General features: G+C 45.2%; 1 protein-coding gene and 1 long non-coding RNA gene across 2 annotated transcripts; one reads left to right on the forward strand and one right to left on the reverse strand.

The window, feature by feature from the left end:
- Positions 1-94: 94 nt before the first annotated feature.
- F2RL1 (F2R like trypsin receptor 1) lies at positions 95-11,215 on the reverse strand. The gene is given in 4 exon segments (XM_073344185.1): positions 95-2,521; positions 10,651-10,810; positions 10,813-10,983; positions 10,985-11,215. Coding segments are annotated over 4 exon segments (1,662 nt in total). The 3' UTR covers positions 95-1,421.
- Positions 10,364-26,074, forward strand: LOC140911347 (uncharacterized). The gene is made up of 4 exons (XR_012158913.1): positions 10,364-10,949; positions 13,406-13,672; positions 18,006-18,918; positions 24,416-26,074. It is a non-coding gene; the product is annotated as an uncharacterized lncRNA (long non-coding RNA).
- The last annotated feature ends 915 nt before the right edge of the window (positions 26,075-26,989 follow it).

Consider the following 26,989-nt stretch of genomic DNA (forward strand, 5'->3'; position numbering starts at 1 on the left):
TAGCAGCATGGACTCCTGGTCCACCACGAGACGGCAGTAGCACTTAAGAGCCCTAAACAAGCACTCGTACATAGATCTTTTCCAGGCACTCGGGGAGAAGTTATGATTTTAATTTAATCCCAACGCCAAGGCATCAACTGAACATAAACTCACTTTTACTCTGAAAAGCTAGTGGGTGATGCTATGTAGCACCCATAATGGATTAAGTCTAATGAATGCCAAATTAAAAAACAAAAAAACCCAACTCTGTTGGTTCATTAACCAAATTTAACTAAAAGGTGAACACAGATATGCTTGTGCATACCAAGTTGTTTGCCAGCTGTTTTGAATTATTACTTTGTCTGGCTGTTCCTCTCACCTACACACATGCCTCCCATCAATAAAAGTTTGCACTAATGAATTATAGCATTAGGCAAATTTACTTCATTTTTACATCTGACTGCAGTATTGACAAACTCTACATTTGTACTTAGGAAAACAGTTTTTTTTTTTTAACCTAAAATCTGGTAATGCAAATCAGATCACTGACATGTGAAAGTGTTAAACAGGAACACAAATGAGGACTTCCAAACTTAGTAAGTTATAAAAAGTGACTTAATTTACATTATATATCTTAATACAAATGAAGTAGTATGTAAAAGTGAAACAGCTACAGGACATAAATTCTACAAATACAGCATATTATGCCCCAATAAGATCACATATTGTCCAAAATCTGAGAACATAGGAATATATACTGAGGCAAACTATCAAAGAACAATTAATTTATCTCAATGCTAGCTGATAACATAGTCAGTTTGCTATCTCACTGGTATAATCTTATCAGGCTTCCCCAGTTTCAGTATTTGCAATAACAGGAAAGTCCAATAGACAATATAAATTCTACTAAGCATAAGAAATTGACCTCCTGTGGTTTAAGAGGAGGCTCTCTTATTTACTCTCATAACTCCATTAAGATCAAATGAAGTAATATACAAAGGGACAGGGCTCTAAAGAAACAAGATACTTAAATTGCTTGTTTCTAGTATACAAAAATAGTATATAAAACAAAAGTATAATAACCAAGTCATAAAAATTAAGCATCCTTCACTAAATTATTAAGAGTTAAATGCAGAAGTGATTAAAATAAAGGCACCATCCATAGGTATTAAAACATTACAGAAGTTCTCTGCCATTTAGAGAATAAGTACTGTTTTTTTAAACAGTATCAAACTCACTACAGTGCTGCTTTTTCCATGTCACTCAATATTCCCATGAGGAATTCAGAGGTAAACAGTTGCCAGTTTTGAAATTAAAGTCTCAGTGTGAATCCAACAGATGGTTGCTTCATACGCACTTGTAAAAATAAAAAGATTCACGTTATGTACAATAGGCTCACTGCTATATTAATAAATGTTCATTTTTCTACTACAAGAAAAGATTTAGTAAGTTGTCTTAGTTGTGTTTGAACTGGAAGAATAAGAGTTGGATTTCTTAGGGTATCTACTTGATGAAAGAGAGACTTGCATCCTCTTTGCAGTTCGCACACTTCGGCAAAGGAAAGCATTTTTAAGGTTGTCTCTGAAGTCTTTTGAAACGAAATAATAGATGAATGGATCAATGCCACTGTTCAGAGTGGAAAGACACAATGCTGTTATATATGAGGCATACACATGACTTTGTCCATAGTCCCTGATCAGAGAATAGTGCACTACAAGTAGAATATTACTAGGTATAAAACAGATAAGATATATGGATAGTACTGCAATAATGAGCTTGATTGCTTTTTTCCGTTTCTTTCCAATGTTTATATCTGTAATGGAGGCATTCAAAGTCTTAATCATTAGTATGTAGGCAACAGCCGTGAGAATAGCTGGGAATAAGAAGACTCCAATTGCTAGAGAAAGGAAATAATTAAACATGTCATGAGCCAATACATTCTGAGGCAACACATCATGACAAGTAGTGATATTAAGATTTGAAATATATGCAGTTTGATCAACAAGGTACAATGGAATGGTGCTCAGCAAAATCAGTATCCATATTGCAATTGAAACTCCTACTGCCATTTCAGACTTCTTTCTTGAGTGTAGTATGGGGTTCACTATGACCCAGTACCTTTGCACACTGAGACATGTCATAAAAAGAATGGAGCAGTACATATTTCCATAAAAAAATCCAGTGAGTACTTTGCAAAGTCCTTCACCATAGATCCAGTTGTTGCCATTTATATGGTATGCAATCTTCAGAGGGAACCAGAAGACAAATAAAAGATCTGCTAGTGCCAGGTTAGCCATATAAATCACAGCTGGATGTTTCTTTTTTGTTCTGAAGAAAAAGACCCATAAAGCCATGGCATTGCTTGGTAAACCAATAAGAAACACAGTGATGTAGACTATAGGAAGGAAAACTGTAGTCAGTTTTCCAGTAAGGATTTTTGTAGCAAAGTCATCCACAGTATATGATTTTACAGAGGAGTTTTTATTTTCAATCTTTTGGCCAATAAAACTTCTTCCTTTTCCATGGTTGGATTTACTTTCCACTAAAGAGGAAGAAAGAAAGAGAGACAGATTAGTACAATGTCATTACATAGATAGTCCAATCCATTCTAAACTATGAAGGACATTAAACAGAAAATAAAGTTAGCGACAATGCTTGAATCCAGTCATATTGTCCTTAGTTTTATCTCCCTCTCCTTTTACTTATTACCCTACAACGATGCAATTCCTTTATTACACCATGTATAAATGTTAAATTATTCAATGTCCATGAACAAATTCTCTTGGATTTTTGGTGGAGGGAATTAACTAATTATTAATACCTAACCCTTTCAAGCCTAATTGAATAAGTAACTGAATCAAAGTAAACAAAGCTTAAGCCAATTGTACGTGAACAGAAGCTTGTCTACATGAGGAAAATGAAAAAAAAAAACATAACAGTCTTCCCCATGTAGACAAGTCCCTAATTGCACTCAGTCTTCAGAGCAAGACAGGAAAGAAAACATGAGTGTTAGTATTTGTAATACGTTAGTATTTGTAATACTGCTGGAAGATGGTCAAGCTGCAAGGGTGCTGCTGGCCTGAGACAGGGGAAATATAGGTTCAATTCCCTACTCCACCACAAACTTCCTATGTGAGTTACTTCCTCTCTCTGTGCTTCAGTACCCAATCTATAAATACTTCCCAAGAGTGTTGTGAGGAGAACTACAATGAAGGGGGACTATACAAATACTTAAAGTTAGAAACAAAAATGTGAATACACCATAGCAAATCTCAGTTTACACAAGCGCAGCTTACCTAACACCACTGAACCATCCATATGAAAGTAAACTGCATCCCTGAAAGCCCTGCAACATGTTTACAGTGTAACTCTACCAGTATGCTTCCTTCATTTATACTGAGGCCTTGCCTACACTAGGGAAGAGTTTGCTGGTAAAGCTTATACTCGTTAGCGCTCCTTTGCTGTTATAGCTTATGCCATTTCTCTGAACAAAATAAGCTAACTGAATCTACACTAAGGCATTTGCTAGTATAACTATGGCAGCTAGGAGTATAAAGAGAATGATACCCATTAATGTCAACTGACATTAGTTACAGCAACAGTTTTACTGGTAAAACTATTTTGGTTAAAAAAAGTCATTTGTTAACTGAAGTAGTTACACTAAGCGTTTATACCAGTACAGTTTGTTGCTTATTCCCATAGGGTACTGATAACTAACTTCATTCACAGAAACAAGGTTGTTGTGATTGCACTACAGGTATACTTAAGCAGTACTTTTTTTTTTTTTTTTTTTTTTTACCATTAGACAAGTCCCAAGTTACTTGACAGTGTACATTTAAGAGTCAATTAATTGTACCATAGTTCAGCAGTTTTCAAACAACAGTGCAAGGTGCATAGTTGTGAAGTCTGTCAATCAGTAACCAGTTGGATGCATTATAAAATTTCACTTATATTGTACATGTCCAGAGAGTTTTAAAAACTGCTACCATATAACAGAAATGAGAAAAATGTTCATGTTTCTCATGTCAGTTTTCTACATTAATCTAAACAACTCCATGTTTTCCAGACCAACCAATGAATATCTATTTTAGAAGTGTGACCCAACACTAGTATATATCAGTGAAGTGATGAAGATGAAATGAGCTGTAGCTCACGAAAGCTTATGCTCAAATAAATTGGTTAGTCTCTAAGGTGCCACAAGTCCTCCTGTTCTTTTTAGTGCTAACAGTATGCATCAGTGCTAACAGATGCAATTGCTATCCATGTATGTGGTAAACTTCCAATAGTGAATGGATGAGATACAGATTTATACTATAGGAAATACAGCATTTAAAAAGATCCTCTATAAAAAAAAAAGCGCTAATGTTTTAGTAATTTGTTACTTTTTTACTCAGACAAGTTAATGAATATAAAATGTGGAATATTTGATTAACACTCATTTTATGCAGAAACACAGAACCCAAATGTTAATTATCAAAGAAAATTAAAAGTAATAATAAAGTTCAGGGGAATAGTCATCAGCAGGCTCAAAATAGCTCAGTAGTTGTACATTACTTCTGAGACCATTCAGCATCCAGAGAGAAATGATACATTTACTTAACAAAGCAGTAATCACACTGGGATAGGATGCTAATTGTATTTTCTACATATTGCACTATGCCTTTTGTATCTTAAGCTTCCATAAAAATTAAGACTACCCCTCCTCCAAAAGACACACCAGATTTTTGCTGTGTAAAGTATTGAAATATGCAAGTTGAAAATAGTGAAACAAACTGTTTTTAAACAGTTAAATTCTGGTTGTTATTAAAATAAAAAGTAGCAAAATGAAGGGCTCTGCTTACAAGAAACCTAACTTTCTTATGACAGGTTTCAGAGGAACAGCCGTGTTAGTCTGTATTCGCAAAAAGAAAAGGAGTACTTGTGGCACCTTAGAGACTAACCAATTTATTTGAGCATGAGCTTTCGTGAGCTACAGCTCACTTCATCAGATGTTTACCGTGGAAACTGCAGCAGACTTTATATACACACAGAAATCATGAAACAATACCTCCTCCCACCCCACTGTCCTGCTGGTAATAGCTTATCTAAAGTGATCAACAGGTGGGACATTTCCAGCACAAATCCAGGTTTTCTCACCCTCCACCCCCCCACACAAATTCACTCTCCTGCTGGTGCTAGCCCATCCAAAGTGACAACTCTTTACATAATCAAGTCGGGCTATTTCCTGCATAGATCAAGGTTTTCTCACATCCCCCCCACCCCCATACACACACAAACTCACTCTCCTGCTGGTAATAGCTCATCTAAACTGACCATTCTCCAGGTTTAAATCCAAGTTAAACCAGAACATCTGGGGGGGGGGGGGTAGGAAAAAACAAGAGGAAACAGGCTACCTTGCATAATGACTTAGCCACTCCCAGTCTCTATTTAAGCCTAAATTAATAGTATCCAATTTGCAAATGAATTCCAATTCAGCAGTTTCTCGCTGGAGTCTGGATTTGAAGTTTTTTTGTTTTAAGATAGCGACCTTCATGTCTGTGATTGCGTGACCAGAGAGATTGAAGTGTTCTCCGACTGGTTTATGAATGTTATAATTCTTGACATCTGATTTGTGTCCATTTATTCTTTTACGTAGAGACTGTCCAGTTTGACCAATGTACATGGCAGAGGGGCATTGCTGGCACATGATGGCATAGATCACATTGGTGGATGTGCAGGTGAACGAGCCTCTGATAGTGTGGCTGATGTTATTAGGCCCTGTGATGGTGTCCCCTGAATAGATATGTGGGCACAATTGGCAACGGGCTTTGTTGCAAGGATAAGTTCCTGGGTTAGTGGTTCTGTTGTGTGGTATGTGGTTGTTGGTGAGTATTTGCTTCAGGTTGCGGGGCTGTCTGTAGGCAAGGACTGGCCTGTCTCCCAAGACTTGTGAGAGTGTTGGGTCATCCTTTAGGATAGGTTGTAGATCCTTAATAATGCGTTGGAGGGGTTTTAGTTGGGGGCTGAAGGTGACGGCTAGTGGCGTTCTGTTATTTTCTTTGTTAGGCCTGTCCTGTAGTAGGTAACTTCTGGGAACTCTTCTGGCTCTATCAATCTGTTTCTTTACTTCTGCAGGTGGGTATTGTAGTTGTAAGAAAGCTTGACAGAGATCTTGTAGGTGTTTGTCTCTGTCTGAGGGGTTGGAGCAAATGCGGTTGTATCGCAGAGCTTGGCTGTAGACGATGGATCGTGTGGTGTGGTCAGGGTGAAAGCTGGAGGCATGCAGGTAGGAATAGCGGTCAGTAGGTTTACGGTATAGGGTGGTGTTTATGTGGCCATTGTTTATTAGCACTGTAGTGTCCAGGAAGTGGATCTCTTGTGTGGACTGGACCAGGCTGAGGTTGGTGGTGGGATGGAAATTGTTGAAATCATGGTGGAATTCCTCAAGGGCTTCTTTTCCATGGGTCCAGATGATGAAGATGTCATCAATATAGCGCAAGTAGAGTAGGGGCTTTAGGGGACGAGAGCTGAGGAAGCGTTGTTCTAAATCAGCCATAAAAATGTTGGCATACTGTGGGGCCATGCGGGTACCCATAGCAGTGCCGCTGATCTGAAGGTATACATTGTCCCCAAATGTGAAATTGTGACTTTGTCCTTACCCATAACTATTTCACATTTGGGGACAATGTATACCTTCAGATCAGCGGCACTGCTATGGGTACCCGCATGGCCCCACAGTATGCCAACATTTTTATGGCTGATTTAGAACAACGCTTCCTCAGCTCTCGTCCCCTAAAGCCCCTACTCTACTTGCGCTATATTGATGACATCTTCATCATCTGGACCCATGGAAAAGAAGCCCTTGAGGAATTCCACCATGATTTCAACAATTTCCATCCCACCACCAACCTCAGCCTGGTCCAGTCCACACAAGAGATCCACTTCCTGGACACTACAGTGCTAATAAACAATGGCCACATAAACACCACCCTATACCGTAAACCTACTGACCGCTATTCCTACCTGCATGCCTCCAGCTTTCACCCTGACCACACCACACGATCCATCGTCTACAGCCAAGCTCTGCGATACAACCGCATTTGCTCCAACCCCTCAGACAGAGACAAACACCTACAAGATCTCTGTCAAGCTTTCTTACAACTACAATACCCACCTGCAGAAGTAAAGAAACAGATTGATAGAGCCAGAAGAGTTCCCAGAAGTTACCTACTACAGGACAGGCCTAACAAAGAAAATAACAGAACGCCACTAGCCGTCACCTTCAGCCCCCAACTAAAACCCCTCCAACGCATTATTAAGGATCTACAACCTATCCTAAAGGATGACCCAACACTCTCACAAGTCTTGGGAGACAGGCCAGTCCTTGCCTACAGACAGCCCCGCAACCTGAAGCAAATACTCACCAACAACCACATACCACACAACAGAACCACTAACCCAGGAACTTATCCTTGCAACAAAGCCCGTTGCCAATTGTGCCCACATATCTATTCAGGGGACACCATCACAGGGCCTAATAACATCAGCCACACTATCAGAGGCTCGTTCACCTGCACATCCACCAATGTGATCTATGCCATCATGTGCCAGCAATGCCCCTCTGCCATGTACATTGGTCAAACTGGACAGTCTCTACGTAAAAGAATAAATGGACACAAATCAGATGTCAAGAATTATAACATTCATAAACCAGTCGGAGAACACTTCAATCTCTCTGGTCACGCAATCACAGACATGAAGGTCGCTATCTTAAAACAAAAAAACTTCAAATCCAGACTCCAGCGAGAAACTGCTGAATTGGAATTCATTTGCAAATTGGATACTATTAATTTAGGCTTAAATAGAGACTGGGAGTGGCTAAGTCATTATGCAAGGTAGCCTGTTTCCTCTTGTTTTTTCCTACCCCCCCCCCCCAGATGTTCTGGTTTAACTTGGATTTAAACCTGGAGAATGGTCAGTTTAGATGAGCTATTACCAGCAGGAGAGTGAGTTTGTGTGTGTATGGGGGTGGGGGGGATGTGAGAAAACCTTGATCTATGCAGGAAATAGCCCGACTTGATTATGTAAAGAGTTGTCACTTTGGATGGGCTAGCACCAGCAGGAGAGTGAATTTGTGTGGGGGGGTGGAGGGTGAGAAAACCTGGATTTGTGCTGGAAATGTCCCACCTGTTGATCACTTTAGATAAGCTATTACCAGCAGGACAGTGGGGTGGGAGGAGGTATTGTTTCATGATTTCTGTGTGTATATAAAGTCTGCTGCAGTTTCCACGGTAAACATCTGATGAAGTGAGCTGTAGCTCACGAAAGCTCATGCTCAAATAAATTGGTTAGTCTCTAAGGTGCCACAAGTACTCCTTTTCTTTTAACTTTCTTATGTCAGTCATGTCAGAGACTCAACCTCAAGGGTTTTTTAGGTCTGTTCCAGTGATTTGTACTTGAGAATCTAATTAAGTTAAAAGGGAATCTGATCCAATTTATGATAAACCATTTGACCTTTCAAAAGGCACAGTGAGTCCCTACCAAGTTTAAGATGGCTAAAGCCCATTTCAGAAATGATGTGTGAATGGGGAAGGGTCATTTAGAGAAACAATTGTGCGTTTATCCATGACTGAGTCAGCCCATCCCTTACCAGTGCTGTTGATTCATAGCTACTCCTAGATCTCCAACTTCTGTGGTGAGCTATTACCAGCAGGCGGGTGGGGGGGGGGGGGCGGACGGACACACCTTTTGTAGTGATAATCAAGGTGGGCCATTTCCAGCAATTCACAGGAACCTCTGAGGAACAGTGGGGGATGGGGGGGGAATAGTTTTACTTTGTGTAATGACCCATCCACTTCCAGTCTCAATTCAAGCCTAAGTTAATTGTATCCAGTTTGCAAATTAATTCCAATTCAGCAGTCTCTCGTTGGAGTCTGGTTTTCAAGTTTTTTTGCTGAAGAATTGCAACTTTTAGGTCTGTAATCGAGTGACCAAAGAGACTGAAGTGTTCTCTGACTGGTTTTTGAATGTTATAATTCTTGACGTCTGATTTGTGTCCATTTATTCTTTTACGTAGAGACTGTCCAGTTTGGCCAATGTACATGGCAGAGAGGCACTGCTGGCACATGATGGCATATATCATAGAATCATAGACTATCAGGGTTGGAAGGGACCTCAGGAGATCATCTAGTCCAACCCCCTGCTCAAAGCAGGACCAATCCCCAATTTTTGCCCCAGATCCCTAAATAGCCTCCTCAAGGATTGAACTCACAACCCTGGCTTTAGCAGGCCAATGCTCAAACCACTGAGCTATCCCTCCCCCACACATTGGTAGATGTGCAGGTGAACTAATCTCTGATAGTGTGGCTGATGTGATTAGTCCCTATGATGGTGTCCGCTGAATAGATATGTGGACAGAGTTGGCAACAGACTTTGTTGCAAGGATAGGTTCCTGGGTTAGTGGTTCTGTTGTGTGGTTGCTGGTGAGTATTTGCTTCAAGTTGGGGGGCTGCCTGTAAGCCAGGACTGGCTGTTTCCCAAGATCTGTGAGAGTGATGGGGCGTCCTTCAGGATAGGTTGTAGATCCTTGATGATGCATTGGAGGGGTTTTAGTTGGGGTCTGAAGGTGATGTCTAGTGGCATTCTATTATTATCTTTGTTGGGCCTGTCCTGTAGTAGGTGACTTCTGGGTACTCTTCTGACTCTTGTCAATCTGTTTCTTCACTTCAGCAGGTGGGTACTGCAATTCTTCAAAAAAAAAAAAACTTCAAAACCAGACTCCAACGAGAGACTGCTGAATTGGAATTAATTTGCAAACTGGATACAATTAACCTAGGCTTGAATAGAGACTGGGAGTGGATGGGTCATTACACAAAGTAAAACTATTTCCCCATGTTTATTCCCCAGACATTCTTGCCAACTGCTGGAAATGGCCCACCTTGATTATCAGTACAAAAGGTCCCCCGTCCGGTTCCCCCCAGCTGGTAATAGCTCACCATAAGATTAGATTACTGCAGTGCACTCTGGTGGGTGAGGCTATACACAAAGACCACCCAAGCTACAGCTGGGGCAGGATGAGGCAGCTTGCTTGCATAGCGCCTTATGTCCGAGTTTCAAAAACCGCATTGGCCTCCTATTTACTGCTAAGTGCGATTTAAAGCGTTAATATTGATCTTCTAGTGTCTGGGACTTGGCTTTAGATTGTGAGCAACCTGGGGCGGAGATCGTCCCTTCTCTCCCCGCAAAACAGCTACACAGAGAAAATAGCCCCCGCTTGAGAGCCACCTCCCCTCCTCCCGCCAAGAGCAGATCTCGGCCTGCTCAAGCTAATCACGCCGTACGTCCGACGGTCGGGGCCGCCGACCTCCGGGCAAGGGGCGTAGCCGCAGCGGGGCGCGCCCTGCGCTCGGAACCGTAGCCGGGTGGTGCGAACGCCTGCTGGCGGCTGTTTAGGGGGAGGGTCCCGGTGAGCGCCTCAGCTCCCCGCGCTCGCTGCTCCCGGGGGTCCCGGCTCCGTGTCCCGGCTGAGTCACCCCAGCCCCTGCCGGGCTCCGGACCGATCGGGCCGAATTCCAGCTCCTCGCTCCCACCCCGCGCGGCGGGTAGCGGAGCCAGGCCCCAGCAGCCCGGCCCCAGCGCGGCGGCCCCGCTCCGCGCTGGCGGGGACGAGTCTCCCGGCCGCTCTCTTCTTACCTGTGGCGGACGCGGCCACAAGCGCCGCGCACAGGAGCAGCAGCTGCAGCCAGCGGCGCGCCCCCATCTCCGGCCGGGACGGGCTGCGCTCCGCGGGACTAGGGCTGCGGCACGGACACTCCCCGCGGCGCGGCACGTCGCTGCCGGCTGGGCTGGGCTCGGCTCGAGCTCCTCCGGCCGCCAGTTTCGAAGATACCTACGAGGAGGCGGGGCCGAGCTGCCGTCAAGCAGGTGCCTCGACTCCGCCCCCCTGGAGGGCGGACGTTGGGTTTCGAACGCCGCAGGGGCACGTGACCTGAGTGAGTCACCGGCGGCATGGAACTGGGAGCGGGGCCGCGAGACTGGGTGGGGGCGGCTCAGGCCAGTTAGCTACGGGCCAAGGAGCGGAGCGGGGGAGGCTGCTCTTGCTTCCCAAGGCGGGTCCCTGGCGTGGTGCGCGGGGCCCCGCCGAGTCCCCGGAGCGAGGCCGGCTTGTGTTAGCGGCGCTGGAGCTGCGTGAGTCCCAGCCGCTGCCACGCGGAGCGGTACCTCGCGCTTCGGAGCGGCTGGCACCGTTCCTTGGCATCGCGTCCACACGACGTGCCGTTACTAATCCCCCCCCGCGCCCGCCCCGCGGAAAGCAGCGTAGTGTAAACAGGTGCTGGCTGCGCACCCAGGCGACGTATGCCGCTCCAATAATAGGGTGGGTCACGGCCAGTCAGTGGGCGGGAGTCAGCACCAGGGTACCCTTGTCCCAATCCAGAAGCCTCTTGGTGCCAGCTGGCAGGGCGCACTGGGTTACGGAGGTCCCCTTAGTCTGGCATCTACTAGTCCACCAAAGAACGTTATGTGAGGGTCTCTAATGAAAGTCTGTCCCGCCAGTCATAATCCTTGTGAGATACATGTATGGGTAATGCCTGAGGAGTTAAGTAGATACTGTATAATTAAAAATTATGTTCTCTAGGTCCGTGTGTTAAGGCAAGTCATGGAAAGGTGATCTGCGTACCCTCATGCAGCGGTGAAAAGAGGCATATCTCACTCTGAGTGGTCATGGGCAAATTAAGTATTGTAGGTTTCACAATGGACACTCATTCACAATCTGAGCAAAATGCTAATCAATAGATTGAAGAGGTCACAGGAAAAAACAAAAACAGCAGGGGTTTTCCTGTTTAGGATTAAGACATTAAGGATTTTGAAACTATATCTGGGGTGCAGATAAACCCTGTCATTACTTCAATCTGTGAGTACAAGTTGCCAGCAGGCTTGATCTTAGGAGAAAGGATGTCAGCCAAATTAATTGAAAACACTGGGAAAAGGACTTGGGGTGAGCTATCTGGTTGTAGAGGGGGAATGCCTTGAGAGTAAGTATAGGCTGTAGAGAGCATGTCATGATTTTATTTCATATGTAACCATTTCTTTCCAAAATGCTCACTTTTTGATAAACTTATTCTTGTTTTCACTATATAAACATTGTGTGTTAAGTAGAGTCGGAATCCGGAGTTGAATCTTACAAACTGATGTGTGTAGTATTCCTTTGGGAGTAGCAAATTTGAGTGTTCTCTGAAGGTTCAAAGGCCTGGGCATTCCAGAGGGATGCTTGGTGGACTTGGGAGTTGATGTGTGCCTATTGCTAACCTGTACAAAGAGAGCAAAGGCTGTGGAGGCCTGGAAGGTATTGCTTGTGTTTCCAAAAGCTGGTGGTTTCATGGAGCCGATCCACAGCAGGCTCAGATAAGACTCACAGGTGCCTCGCACCCCTGTGAAAAAGCACACTCAAGAAAATCAGTGGTCAGAGTAGCAGCCGTGTTAGTCTGTATCTGCAAAAAGAAAAGGAGTACTTGTGGCACCTTAGAGACTAACAAATTTATTTGAGCAAAGTGAGCTGTAGCTCACGAAAGCTTATGCTCAAATAAATTTGTTAGTCTCTAAGGTGCCACAAGTACTCCTTTTCTTCTAACAAAATCAGTGACCACTCTTGAAAATTTTGGCCTCGTTCACTTGTTCAAGAGCATACGGCAAGTCATTTGCAGAACCATAACTAGCAGTTCATACATCCCAGTCCTATGCTTAATCCATTATGCAATGCCGCTTTGATCTGGTGCCCTGCTTTAGTATGGTGCTAGAGTAAATGCATAATACGCACTACAGCATAGCATTTGAGATTTTACATACACAAAAATCAGAAAATCCCAACCATAGTATTACATTAATGTAATTTTTTAATTAATTACCATGTTTTTTTATGAGAAAAAATTACTTTAAGTGTATATTCAAATACCATTTGAATGTGTGAGGTCACATTCAAGTAAACAGTGATTTATTTGAGTGATTGTATATTTGGACACTGGAATAAAATACATTGTGCAGTCATTTGAATGTAGTCACTTGGTTCCCCAGTAAGCCAACTAATCCTGGGGACAGTAAAGGTATGTCTACACTACGAAATTAGGTCGATTTTATAGAAGTCAATTTTCACAAATCTATTTTATACAGTCAATTGTGTATGTCCCCACTAAGCTCATTAAGTCGGTGGAGTGTGTCCTCAGTACTGTGACTAGCATAGACTTACAGAGCGGTGCACTGTGGGTAGCTATCCCACAGTTCCTGCAGTCTCTGCTGCTCATTGGAATTCTGGATTAACTTCCCAGTGCCTGATGGGGCAAAAACATTGTTGCAGGTGGTTTTGGGTACGTGTCGTCAGTCGCCCCTCCCTCCCTCTGATGAAAGCAACTGCAGACAATCGTTTCACGCCTTTTTTCCTGGGTTACCCATGCAGACATGATACCACGGCAAGCATGGAGCCCGCTCAGCTCACCGCTGCTGTTGTGAGCATTGTAAACACCTCGTGCATTATCCTGGAGGATGTGCAGAACGGTGCTAAGAGATGCCAGCATGAGGATGATTGTGATGAGGACATGGACACAGACGTTCCTGAAAGCACGGGCTATGGCAATTGGGACATCATGGCGGCAGTGGTTGATACAGTGTAATGCCGATTTTGGGCCCGGCACAAAAGCACACACTGGTGGGACCACACAGTGTTGTAAGTATGGGATGATTCACAGTGGGTGCAAAACTTTTGCATGCGTAAGGCCGCTTTCCTTGAACTTTGTGAGTTGCTTTCTCCCACCATGAAGCGCAGGAATACCAAGTTGAGAGCCTCCCTGACAGTTGAGAAGTGAATGTAGATAGCCCTGTGGAAGCTTGCAAAGCCTGACTGCTACCGGTCAGTCGGGAATCAATTTGGAGTGAGCAAGTCTACTGTGGGGACTGCTGTGATGCAAGTAGCCAATGCAATCACAGACGTTCTGCTATCAAGGGTAGTGACTCTGGGAAATGTGCAGGTCATAGTGGATGGCTTTGCTGTAATGGGGTTCCCTAACTCTGGTGGGGCAATAGACAGAATGCATATCCCTATCTTGGCACCGGACCACCTTGCCAACCAGTATATAAACCGCATGGGGTACTTCTCAATGGTGCTGCAAGCACTGGTGGATCACAAGGGACGTTTCACCGACATCAACGTGGGATGGCCGCGAAAGGTGCATGACACTCACATCTTTAGGAACTCTGAGCTTTTCAAGCAGTTGCAAGAAGGGACTTACTTCTCAGACCAGAAAATTACCATTGGGGATGTTGAAATGCCAATAGTTATCCTTGGGGACCCAGCCTACCCCATGCTCCCATGGCTCATGAAGCCGTACACAGGCAGTCTGGATAGTAGTAAAGAGCAGTTCAGCGATAGGCTGAACAAGTGCAAAATGGTGATAGAATGTGCCTTTGGACATTTAAAAGCTCACTGGTGCTGTTTGCTGACTAGGTTAGACCTCAGCGCAACCAACATTTCCATTGTTATTGCTGCTTGCTGTGTGCTCCATAATATCTGTGAGAGTAAGGGGGAGACATTTATGGCAGGGTGGGAGGTTGAGGCAAATTGCCTAGCAGCCAATTTTGAGCAGCCAGAGACCAGGGTGATTAGAAGAGCACAGCTAGGCACGCTGCGCAGCAGAGAGGCTTTGAAAATCAGCTTCATGACTGGCCAGGCTATGGTGTGACGGTGTGTGTTTTTCCTTGCTACACACCCGCTCCCTTTGTTGATTTTAATTCCCTGTAAGCCAACCACCCTCCCCCTTTCCATCACAGCTGGCAAGGGAAATAAAGTAACTATTGTTTTGAAACCATGCCCATTCTTTCTTTCTTAATTAAAAAAAAAAAAAAGTGAGATAACTGACAAGTTAGCCCGGGTGGGGTGGGGTACAGGAGGAGGGAAGGACAAGGCAACATTGCTTATTGTAGCCACACTACAAATCAAAACTGTTTGAACGACAGCCTTCTGTTGCTTCGGCCATCCTCTGGAGTGGAGTGGATGGGTGCCCAGGGCCTTCCCACGCACGCGTTCTTGGGCATCTGGGTGAGGAGGATATGGAACTTGCGGAAGAGGGCAGGCGGTTATACAATGGATGCAGCAGGGGTCTGTGCTCTTGTTGGCTTTCCTGCAGCTCCAACTGATGCTTCATCATGTCTGTTTGCTCCCCCATTAGCCTCAGCATTGCCTCCTGCCTCTGCTCTTCTCACTCACTTAATGCTTTATAGATTCATAGATGTTTAGGTCAGAAGGGACCATTATGATCATCTAGTCTGACCTCCTGCACAACGCAGGCCACAGAATTTCACCCGCCATTCCTGCGAAAAACCTCTCACCTATGTCTGAGCTATTGAAGTCCTCAAATCGTGGTTTAAAGACTTCAAGGAGCAGAGAATCCTCCAGCAAGTGACCCGTGCCCCATGCTACAGAGGAAGGCAAAAAACCTCCAGGGCCTCTTCCAATCTGCCCTGGAGGAAAATTCCTTCCTGACCCCAAATATGGCGATCAGCTAAACCCTGAGCATATGGGCAAGATTCACCAGCCAGATACTACAGAAAATTCTTTCCTGGGTAACTCAGATCCCACCCCATCTAATATCCCATCACAGGCCACTGGGCTTATTTACCATGAATATTTAATAACCAAAACCATGTTATCCCATCTTACCATCTCCTCCATAAACTAGTCGAGTTTAATCTTAAAGCCGGATAGATCTTTCGCCCCCACTGCTTCCCTTGGAAGGCTATTCCAAAACTTCATTCCTCTGATGGTTAGAAACCTTTGTCTAATTTCAAGTCTAAACTTTCTGGTGACCAGTTTATATCCATTTGTTCTTGTGTCCACATTGATACTGAGATTAAATAATTTCTCAGCCTCTGCCACTGAATGCCTCCATGCATTAAGCTGTGCCCTTTCAGTGCGGGAGGACTGCATGAGCTTGGAAAACATGTCATCGCAAGTGTGGTTTTTTTCGCCTTCTAATGTGCGATAACCTCAGGGATGGAGATGATGGGGGAGCATAGAAACATTTGCACCTAGGGGGAGATAAAAAGGGAGAGTAAAATTTAAGATTTATACATTTCTGAGAACAAAAGGGAGACTCTTTCACAGTGAATCAAGCAATTCACAGCCGACAGTACACGTGCTTTAGGTACAAGGTCGCATTTTGCCTTTTATATTGAGCGCCTGCCGGTATGGTGAGACATCACAAATGGCTAGACAACAGAATTCGGTTTCCAGGCAGCCATGGTAGGCCTTTTGGTATGCGGGGTTGGCTTCTTATGCCTTCATAACATGTGGGAATAGTTTCAAACTGCAGCGCCATCCTTTCCCATAGCAAGCAATGCCGGTTGGGTTTCACGTTTAAAAGGAGGGGCTGTGGTTTTTGGGTGGATGTGGAGCACACACCTCCCCCCCACCTGACCGTGTGGCTATTCTCTAGGATGATCCCTTCAACTCTCCCCCCGCCCATGGCTATTCTCCAGGATGATCCCTTTTAGCCAAGTGCAAACAACCCAGCATGAACGGGGTCCTTTTACTGTTCCCTTACAAAAATTCCCCTATTTCAACCAGGTGACCATGTATGTTATCACTCTCCTGAGGCTAACACAGAAAGATATAGACCAAATGTTGCTTGAATGTGACCAAAACCCAGGACAATTCACTGCCATGCTTTGTGCTGCAATGATTCCAGACTACTTGCTACTGACTTGGCATGGTAAAATGTCCTGCCGTGGAGGATGAAATAAGGCAGCCCTCCCCAGAAACCTTCTGCAAAGCCTTTGCAGAAGACCTCCAGGAGAGCTTCATGGAGATGTCCCTGCTGGATTCCTGTTCCATGCCCAGACACGTTAACAGACTTATCCAGTGGCTCTGCTGGTCGCGACTGCATCCCAATTCTTCAGGGCAAATCAAACATTAAACACTGTTGCTTTTAAACGCTGTACTGTAGTTACAAATGTGCACTCACCAAAGCTGCCTTCTCCGGCTTCAGGGTTGGGGATCCCACATTGGGAGGGTATTGGCTCCAGGGTGATGAAAAGGTCCTGGCTGCCAAGGAGAATGGATTTACCACTTGCCTGCTGCGCATTCTCCTCCACCTCTTCCTCCTCCACCAAATCCTCCTCCCTGTTGAGTGAGACTTCCCCCTTGCAGGTGTCCATGGACAGTGGTGGGGTGGTGGTAGGGTCCCCCCCCCCCTAGAATGCCATGCAGCTGATCATAGAAGTGGCATCTATGGGGCTCTGTCCCGGAGCAACCGTTTGCCTCCTTTGTCTTTTGGTAGGCTTGCCTGAGCTCCTTCACTTTCACGCAGCACCGCTGTGTGTCCCTGTTGTAGCCTCTGTCCATCATGCCCTGTGCAATTTTGGCATATATGTTAGCATTTCTTCTTTTTGGTCGGAGTTCGGCTTGCACAGATTCTTCTCCCCATACAGCAATCAAATCCAGTGTCTCCCTTTTGGTCCGTGCTGGAGCTCATTTGTGATTCTAGGGGGATTGCATGGTCACCTGTGCTGCTGAGCTCACCACGCTGACCAAACAGGAAATGAAATTCAAAGTTTCCCGGGACTTTTCCTGTGTACCTGGCTAGTGCATCGGAGTTCAAAGTGCTGTCCAGAGTGATCACATTGGAGCACTCTGGGATAGCTCCTGGAAACCAATACCGTTGAATTCCATTTGCACAAGCCCAAATTCAACCCAGTAAGGTTGATTTTAGCGCTACCCCCCTCGCAGGGGAGGAGTACAGAAGTCAATTTTAAAAGCCCTTTAGGGCAACAGAATGGGGTTGGTTGTGTAGACACATTCATTTTAAAATTGACCTAATGCGGTTAAATTTGACCTTACCCTGTAGTGTGGGCCAGGGTTAAGACTAGTGAGGAAAGGGCTTCTGTGACCCAGCTGTGGTCATACTCACTGAGTCACTTGAGCTATAAGGTGCTCCTGCTTCCACTCATAAAGTGTTACCTTGTGTTTCTCTTGTACTTGTTTTTTTCTTTTTTTCCCCACTTAGAGCTTGGCTACACTTGTGAGTTAGAGCGCATTAAAGCAGCCCTGGGTGCCCTAACTCACGACGCGTCCACACTGACAAGGCACATAGGGTGCCCGGACTCTGTGGCTGGAGTGCTCCTGATACTCCACCTCGACAAGAAGCATAATGCTGCACCCCGGCTGGAGTGCCGCAACACCACTGTGGATGCCCTGGTCTGTTAATGCGCTCTGAGCAGCCTCAAGAAGTGTCCCACAATGCCTGTTCTAGCCACTCTGGTCATCACTTTGAACTCTACTGCCCTGCCCTCAGGTGACCAACCACCAGACCCACCCTTTAAATTCTCTGGGAATTTTGAAAATCCCCTTCCTGTTTGCTCAGCCAGGCATGGAGTGCTCTCAGCGAATCCTTCCAGGTGACCGTGCCTCCAGGCAATCCCCAGTATGGAGCAATGGCAAGGTGCTGGACCGCATCAGTGTCTGGGGGGAGGAATCTGTCCAGTCCCAGCTGCGCTCCAGCCATAAGAATTATGATACCTTTGGGCAGATATCAAGGGGCATGATGGAAAGGGGCCATGACTGGGATGCACTGCAGTGCAGGATTAAAGTGAAGGAGCTGCGGAATGCCGATCACAAAGCCCACGAGGCAAACCACCGCTCCGGTGCTGCCCCCACGACCTGCTGTTTCTACAAAGAGCTGGACGCAATACTTGGGGGTGACCCCACCTCCACTCCGAGGACCACCATGGACACTTCCAAGCCCAGTTCAACAAGGCAGGAGGAGGAGGAGGAAAGCGGGAGCGAGAGTGCTGAGGAGGAGAGAGACACCCTGACATCCCTAGATGCATGCAGCCAGGAGCTGTTCTCAAGCCAGTAGGAAGGTAGCCAGTCGCAGCGGCCAGTGCTTGGGGAAGGACAAACACCAGAAGAGGTGCCTGGTAAGCAGCTTTTATTTTGGGAAGGAAGTTGTTTGGTGCAGGCTCTCGGGGCGAGGAGGGTTAGGGCTGCATGCATGCCTAGAGGCAGAATAGGGTGTTGGTGTTTTCTCTCACATCATGGTAGTCGGCCTCAGGTATCTCTTCAAAGTTCTCATGGAGAAGCTGGGCAATGCGCTTGCACGGGTTCCTTGGGAGAGCTACTGTACTCCTTGTCCCAGTGAGGCTAACATGTCCGTGCCACTGTGCCATGGGGGGCGGGGAGACCATTGCTGCACACAGGCAAGCTGCATATGGGCCAGGACGAAAGCCGCATTATAGTAGAAGGCCCTCCCTTGCTGTCACTCTCAGCAGCGAGATATCTTCCAGGATGAACTCCTGTGGAAAATGTGGGGAGAGTGTTCAGTATAAGGGCTGCCACCATGTCAGGGTTCCCTCCCCACTCTGAACTCTAGGGTACAGACGTGGGGACCCACATGAGAGACCCTCCCCAAGCTTATTTCTACCAGCTTAGATTAAAAACTCCCCAAGGCACAAATTCTCCCTTGTACCTTGGATTAGGTAACGCTGCCACCACCAAGTGATTTAGACAAACTCAGGGAAAGGACCACTTGGAGTTCCTACTCCCCCCTAATATCCCCCCAAGCGCCCACACCCCCTTTCCTGGGGAGGCTTGAGAATAAACAAGATGCTCACAAACCAACCTTGGGTTTTTTTAGGACACTAAAAAAACCCCCAATCAGATTCTAAAAGAAACAGAACTTTATTATAATGAAAAAAGGTAAAAGAAGCACCTCTGTAAAATTAGAATGGAAGATAATCTTACAGGGCAATCAGATTAAAAAACATAGAGGATTTCCCTCTGGGCCAAACTTTAAAGTTACAAAAAGAAAACCAGGAATACACCTTCCTCTCAGCACAGAGAAAAACACAAGCCAAAACAAAAATAAGCTAACGCATTCCCTTGCTAGTACTTACTAATATAGCTGCTGACTTTTGGTTTTACCGGTGGGTGCCCTCCCGAGGCCCCACCCTCACTCCACCCCTTCCCCCACTTGCCCACTGCTCGCTCCTCTCCGCCCCCTCTTCCGTGTACCTCTGACAGTTTTGGAGGGAGGCTATTCACATTAGAGAAAAAAGGTGGGTGAGGTAATATCTTTTATTGGACCAGCTTCTGTTGGTGAGAGAGACAAGTTTTTGAGCTTTCACAGAACTCTTCTTCAGGAAGAAGAACTCTGTGAAAGCTCCAAAGCTTGTCTCTCTCTCACCAACAAAAGTTGCTCTAATAAAAGATATTACCTCACTCACCTTGTCTCTCTAATTTCCTGGGAACAACAAGGCTACAACAACACAGCGTACAAAAATGCAGGATTCACATGTACAGCACAGAGTGACCATCACACCAGGGCACTATTTTCAGGATTCATTTTAGCATAATGTCATCATTACACCAAGGAAGTAGCACTACCAGCACAATGAGATAAATATAGCCACGGGCACATGCCAAAAATTCACAGGACAAGCACACTGGGATCCATACAGCAGGGTAGTAGTACCAGTTTAGCGCTCAGTGGGACTACACTCAGGGACTGAGTCCAAGGGTTCAGCTAAACACAAGGGCACCTGCAAATAGCTGTACTAACAGCAGGATCTACACTGGGCCCAATAGGAGGAGTTGCTCATCAGGGCACTAATTCCCAATCCCAGTGCAAGGCAATATGGGATCCAGGTACCAAGTCTGTATTACCAGAATTTGTACTCCCAGGAGAGTGGGATGGAATTATAGAAGTTACAGGCGGAAAAGCCCTCTGTGATCATCCTGGCTCAGTCCATCTGCCTGCCAATGCAGGGCTTATCCTTACTGCATGTTTTTTCCAGTCTCCTTTTAAAAGTCCCAAGCCTTGGGGTTTCTAGCCGTGACACTCTATACCAGGGGTTCTCAAACTGGGGGGTCGGGACCCCTCAGGGAGTCGTGAGATTATTACATGGGGGGTCGTGAGCTGTCAACCTCCACCCCAAACCCGCTTTGCCTCCAGCATTTATAATGGTGTTAAATATATAAAAAGTGTTTTTAATTTATAAGGGGGGGGTCACACTCAGGGGCTTGCTATGTGAAAGGGGTCATGAGTACAAAAGTTTAAGAGCCACTGCTCTATACCTCGGGGAGTGGTGTGCTGTGCTCTGTAAGCCCCATATTCATCATTTGTATATATTCTTTATATTTCATATAAAGCATGCCATGTAAGGTATCATGGGAAAGGTTATGATTTGCTGAAATCCACTGTTCTGTCGAAATATGTACATCATTAAAGTGTATGGAATTATGAGATTGTGCTGTATGGTGTTAATGAAATATGCTACAAATTTGGGAGTAGCCCAGAAGGCAACTCACCAGAAACAACAAGGCACTTGACCAAATGGCTGGGTGGATGTTACATGACCATCACCAGCCATTGTGCAGCAAGTGAATGACCATTAGCAATTCAGGTTTCAGAGTAACAGCCGTGTTAGTCTGTATTTGCAAAGAGAAAAGGAGTACTTGTGGCACCTTAGAGACTAACCAATTTATTTGGGCATGAGCTTTCGTGAGCTACAGCTCACTTCATCGGACGTGCACGGGGTGAAATTGTGGAAAAGCAGCATCACTTGCCCCATAACCTCAGCCGTGCAGAACACAATGCCATCCACAGCCTCAGAAACAACTCTGACATCATAATCAAAAAGACTGACAAAGGAGGTGCTGTCGTCATCATGAATAGGTCGGAATATGAACAAGAGGCTGCTCGGCAGCTCTCCATCACCACTTTCTACAAGCCATTACCCTATGATCCCACTGAGAGTTACCAAAAGCAACTACAGCATTTGCTCAGGAAACTTCCTGAAAAAGCACAAGATCAAATCCGCACAGACACACCCCTGGAACCCCGACCTGGGATATTCTGTCTACTACCCAAGATTCATAAACCTGGAAATCCTGGGCGCCCCATCATCTCAGGCATTGGCACCCTGACAGCAGGATTGTCTGGCTATGTAGACTCCCTCCTCAGGCCCTACACTACCAGCACTCCCAGCTACCTTCGAGACACCACTGACTTCCTGAGGAAACTACAATCCATCGGTGATCTTCCTGATAACACCATCCTGGCCACTATGGATGTAGAAGCCCTCTACACCAACATTCCACACAAAGATGGACTACAAGCCATCAAGAACACTATCCCCAATAATGTCACGGCTAACCTGGTGGCTGAACTTTGTGACTTTGTCCTTACCCATAACTATTTTACATTTGGGGACAATGTATACCTTCAGATCAGCGGCACTGCTATGTGTACCCACATGGCCCCACAGTATGCCAACATTTTTATGGCTGATTTAGAACAACGCTTCCTCAGCTCTCATACCCTAACGCCCCTACTCTACTTGCGCTATATTGATGACATCTTCATCATCTGGACCCATGGAAAAGAAGCCCTTGAGGAATTCCACCATGATTTCAACAATTTCCATCCCACCATCAACCTCCGCCTGGTCCAGTCCACACAAGAGATCCACTTCCTGGACACTACAGTGCTAATAAACGATGGTCACATAAACACCACCCTATACCGGAAACCTACTGACCGCTATTCCTACCTACATGCTTCCAGCTTTCACCCTGACCACACCACACGATCCATCGTCTACAGCCAAGCTCTGCGATACAACCGCATTTGCTCCAACCCCTCAGACAGAGACAAACACCTACAAGATCTCTATCAAGCATTCTTACAACTACAATACCCACCTGCGGAAGTGAAGAAACAGATTGATAGAGCCAGAAGAGTTACCAGAAGTCACCTACTACAGGACAGGCCTAACAAAGAAAATAACAGAATGCCACTAGCTGTCACCTTCAGCCCCCAACTGAAACCCCTCCAACGCATTATTAAGGATCTACAACCTATCCTGAAGGATGACCCAACACTCTCACAAATCTTGGGAGACAGGCCAGTCCTTGCCTACAGGCAGCCCCCCAACCTGAAGCAAATACTCACCAACAACCACATACCATACAACAGAACCACTAACCCAGGAACCTATCCTTGCAACAAAGCCCGTTGCCAACTGTGCCCACATATGTATTCAGGGGACACCATCACAGGGCCTAATAACATCAGCCACACTATCAGAGGCTTGTTCACCTGCACATCCATCAATGTGATATATACCATCATGTGCCAGCAATGCCCCTCTGCCGTGTACATTGGTCAAACTGGACAATCTCTACGTAAAAGAATAAATGGACACAAATCAGACGTCAAGAATTATAACATTCATAAACCAGTCGGAGAACACTTCAATCTCTCTGGTCACGCAATTACAGACATGAAGGTCGCTATCTTACAACAAAAAACCTTCAAATCCAGACTCCAGCGAGAAACTGCTGAATTGGAATTCATTTGCAAATTGGATACTATTAATTTAGGCTTAAATAGAGACTGGGAGTGGCTAAGTCATTATGCAAGGTAGCCTATTTCCCCTTGTTTTTTCCTACACCCACTCCCCCCCAGACATTCTGGTTAAACTTGGATTTATGCTGGAAATGGCCCACCTTGATTATCATACACATTGTAGGGAGAGTGGTCACTTTGGATGAGCTATTACCAGCAGGTGAGTGAGTTTGTGTGTGTGTGTGTTTTGTTTTTTTTTGGGGGGGGGGGGTGAGAAAACCTGGATTTGTGCTGGAAATGGCCCACCTTGATTTTCATACACATTGTAAGGAGAGTGATCACTTTAGATAAGCTATTACTAGCAGGAGAGTGGGATGGGAGGAGGTATTGTTTCATGGTCTGTGTATATAATGTCTTCTGCAGTTTCCACAGTATGCATCCGATGAAGTGAGCTGTAGCTCATGAAAGCTTATGCTCAAATAAATTGGTTAGTCTCTAAGGTGCCACAAGTACTCCTTTTCTTTTTGCGAATACAGACTAACATGGCTGTTACTCTGAAATCTAATAGAGTTGGATTGCTTGCTTCCTTGATCTGTGTCCAGCAAGCACACAACAGACAGACCAAAACCTTTTCCCCCCACCCCAGATTTGAAAGTATCTTGTCCCCTTATTGGTCCTTTGGGTCAGGTGCCAGCCAGGTTACCTGAGCTTCTTAACCCTTTACAGGTAAAAGGATTTTGTGCCTCTGGCCAGGAGGGATTTTATAGTACTGTATACAGGAAGGTGGTTACCCTTTCCTTTTTATTTATGACAGGGGCCCCCTGCAGCTGTTGGCTCTCCCCAAGGCACAGAAACCCAGAGGACAGTACGGCCGTGAACTAATCAGTCCCCCTTGCCCCTGTGCCTGCTCACCATTTTGGGGCTCCCAGGGGTTATGTGTGCTTACTTTGGGACGGGCAAATTATGCTATTGTGTAGATTCTGCTTGTCTTTAAGTACAGGTGAATCATTGCTCTGTCTGGTGTGAACAATGCTGCCTCTGTTAAGTGTTGCATTTTGCTTTTACAGATGAAACCTTGAGATCTCAGCCATCTGTGTTATCACCGGCCGAAAGACTCCAAAGAATTAGGAAGAGGCCACGTAGAAGCAAAGAGACATGCTGCATGAAGTAATGCAGCAGTCCCTTAATGAAAATCAAAAAGCACAAGAGTGGCGGGAGAGTGAAAGGAGGGTCCGCCAGCAGAATGCAGATTGCCAGCACCAAAGCACAAAGCGGCTGCTAAGCATTATGGAGCACCAGGCAGACTCAATCAAGGCACTCGCCGCCATGCAGGCGGAGCACTACCGCTCCCGCCCTGCCCCTGCAGCCCTTGTCCCAAAACTCTTTCCCTTGTGCCCCCATGTCACCTCCAACCCACTTTCCCCCACATCCGGGTTCTTATCGCCACCAGCTGCATCCAACACCTGTAGCTTCACCACCCAGCCCTGCAAACTATGACCCTTACCCACTGCACTCAACCCCCATCACCATGCATTTTAGCCAGCCTGAAGTGCCGCATTCGTTGCACGGCACTCGTTGCACAGCACTCCAGACAGGAAGGCAGAGTATGATAACAGGACATATGCAAATCTGTGATTGAACTGTTCCCCACTCCACCCCCTTGCCCTTTCTGTTTCCCAAGCAGTTATGTTTCTTTTCAATAAATAAATGAACATAAGAACGTAAGAATGGCCATACTGGGTCAGATCAAAGATCCATCCAGCCCAGTATCCTGTCTGCTGACAGTGGCCAATGTCAGGTGCCCCAGAGGGAGTGAACCTAACAGGTAATGATCAAGTGATCTCTCTTCTGCCATCCATCTCCACCCTCTGACAAACAGAGGCTAGGAACACCATTCCTTACCGATCCTGGCTAATAGCCATTAATGGACTTAACGTCCATGAATGTATCGAGTTCTCTTTTAAACCCTGTTATAGTCCTAGCCTTCACAACCTCCTCAGGAAAGGAGTTCCACAGCTTGACTGTGCACTGAGTGAAGAAGAACTTCCTTTTATTTGTTTTAAACCTGCTGCCCATTAATTTCATTTGGTGGTCCCTAGTTCTTATATTATGGGAACAAGTAAATAACTTCCTTATTCACTTTCTCCACACCACTCATGATTTTATATATCTTTATCATATCCCCCCTTAGTCTCCTTTTTTCCAAGCTGAAAAGTCCTAGCCTCTTTACTCTCTCCTCATATGGGACCCGTTCCAAACCCCTAATCATTTTAGTTGCCCTTTTCTGAACCTTTTCTACTGCCAGTATATCTTTTTTGAGATGAGGAGACCACATCTATACGCAGTATTCAAGATGTGAATGTACCATGAATTTATATAAGTATATACATATATACTCCATCTTATTCGCTGTCCCTTTTTTAATGATTCCTAACATCCTGTTCACTTTTTTGACTGCCGTTGCACACTGCGTGGACGTCTTCAGAGAACTATCCATGACAATTCCAAGATTTCTTTCCTGATTAGTTGTAGGTAAATTAGCCCCCATCATATCGTATGTATAATTGGGGTTATTATTTCCAATGTTCATTACTTTATATTTGTCCACATAAAATTTCATTTGCCGTTGTTGCCCAATCACTTAGTTTTGTGAGATCTTTTTGAACTTCTTCACAGTCTGCTTTGGTCTTAACTATCTTGAGCAATTTAGTATCGTCTGCAAACTTTGCCACCTCACTGTTTACCCCTTTCTCCAGATCATTTATGAATAAGTTGAATAGGATTGATCCTGGGACTGACCCTTGGAGAACACCACTAGTTACCCCTCTCCATTCTGAAAATTTACCATTTATTCCTACCCTTTGTTCCCTGTCTTTTAACCAGTTCTCAATCCATGAAAGGATCTTCCCTCTTATCCCGTGACAACTTAATTTACATAAGAGCCTTTAGTGAGGGACCTTGTCAAAGGCTTTCTGGAAATCTAAATACACTATATCCACTGGATCCCCCTTGTCCGCATGTTTGTTGACCCCTTCAAAGAACTCTAATGGATTAGTAAGACATGAGTTCCCTTTACAGAAATCATGTTGACTTTTGCCCAACAATTATGTTCTTCTATGTGTCTGACAATTTTATTCTTTACTATTGTTTCAACTAATTTTCCTGGTACTGACGTTAGACTTACTGGTCTGCAATTTCTGGGATCACCTCTAGAGTCCTTTTTAAATATTGGCCTCACATTAGCTATCTTCCAGCCACTGGGTACAGAAGCTGATTTAAAGGACAGGTTAAGGTAAATGGATTTTTTGGCTTTGAAAACATTCTTTATTATTGCATTAAGTAAAAGATACCTTAACCCAGGAAAGCAACAGACACTGCAAGTTAGTGTAGCAAACACAGATTCCTACTAACATTGGAACCACCGGTCTTCACTCCCATGCAGGGCACCAAACATTACTGGTGGCTTTCAGCCTCAAATTGCTCCCTCAAGGCATCCCTAATCCTTGCAGCCCCACGCTGGGTCCCTCTAATAGCCCTGCTCTTGCTGTTCAAATTCAGCCTCCAGGTGTTGAACCTCCGAGTTCCATGCCTGAGTGAATCTTTCACCCTTCCCTTCACAAATGTTATGGAGGGTACAGCAT

Source organism: Lepidochelys kempii, chromosome 5, assembly GCF_965140265.1.
Source record: "Lepidochelys kempii isolate rLepKem1 chromosome 5, rLepKem1.hap2, whole genome shotgun sequence".
In the NCBI taxonomy this organism is placed as follows: Eukaryota; Metazoa; Chordata; order Testudines; family Cheloniidae; genus Lepidochelys; species Lepidochelys kempii.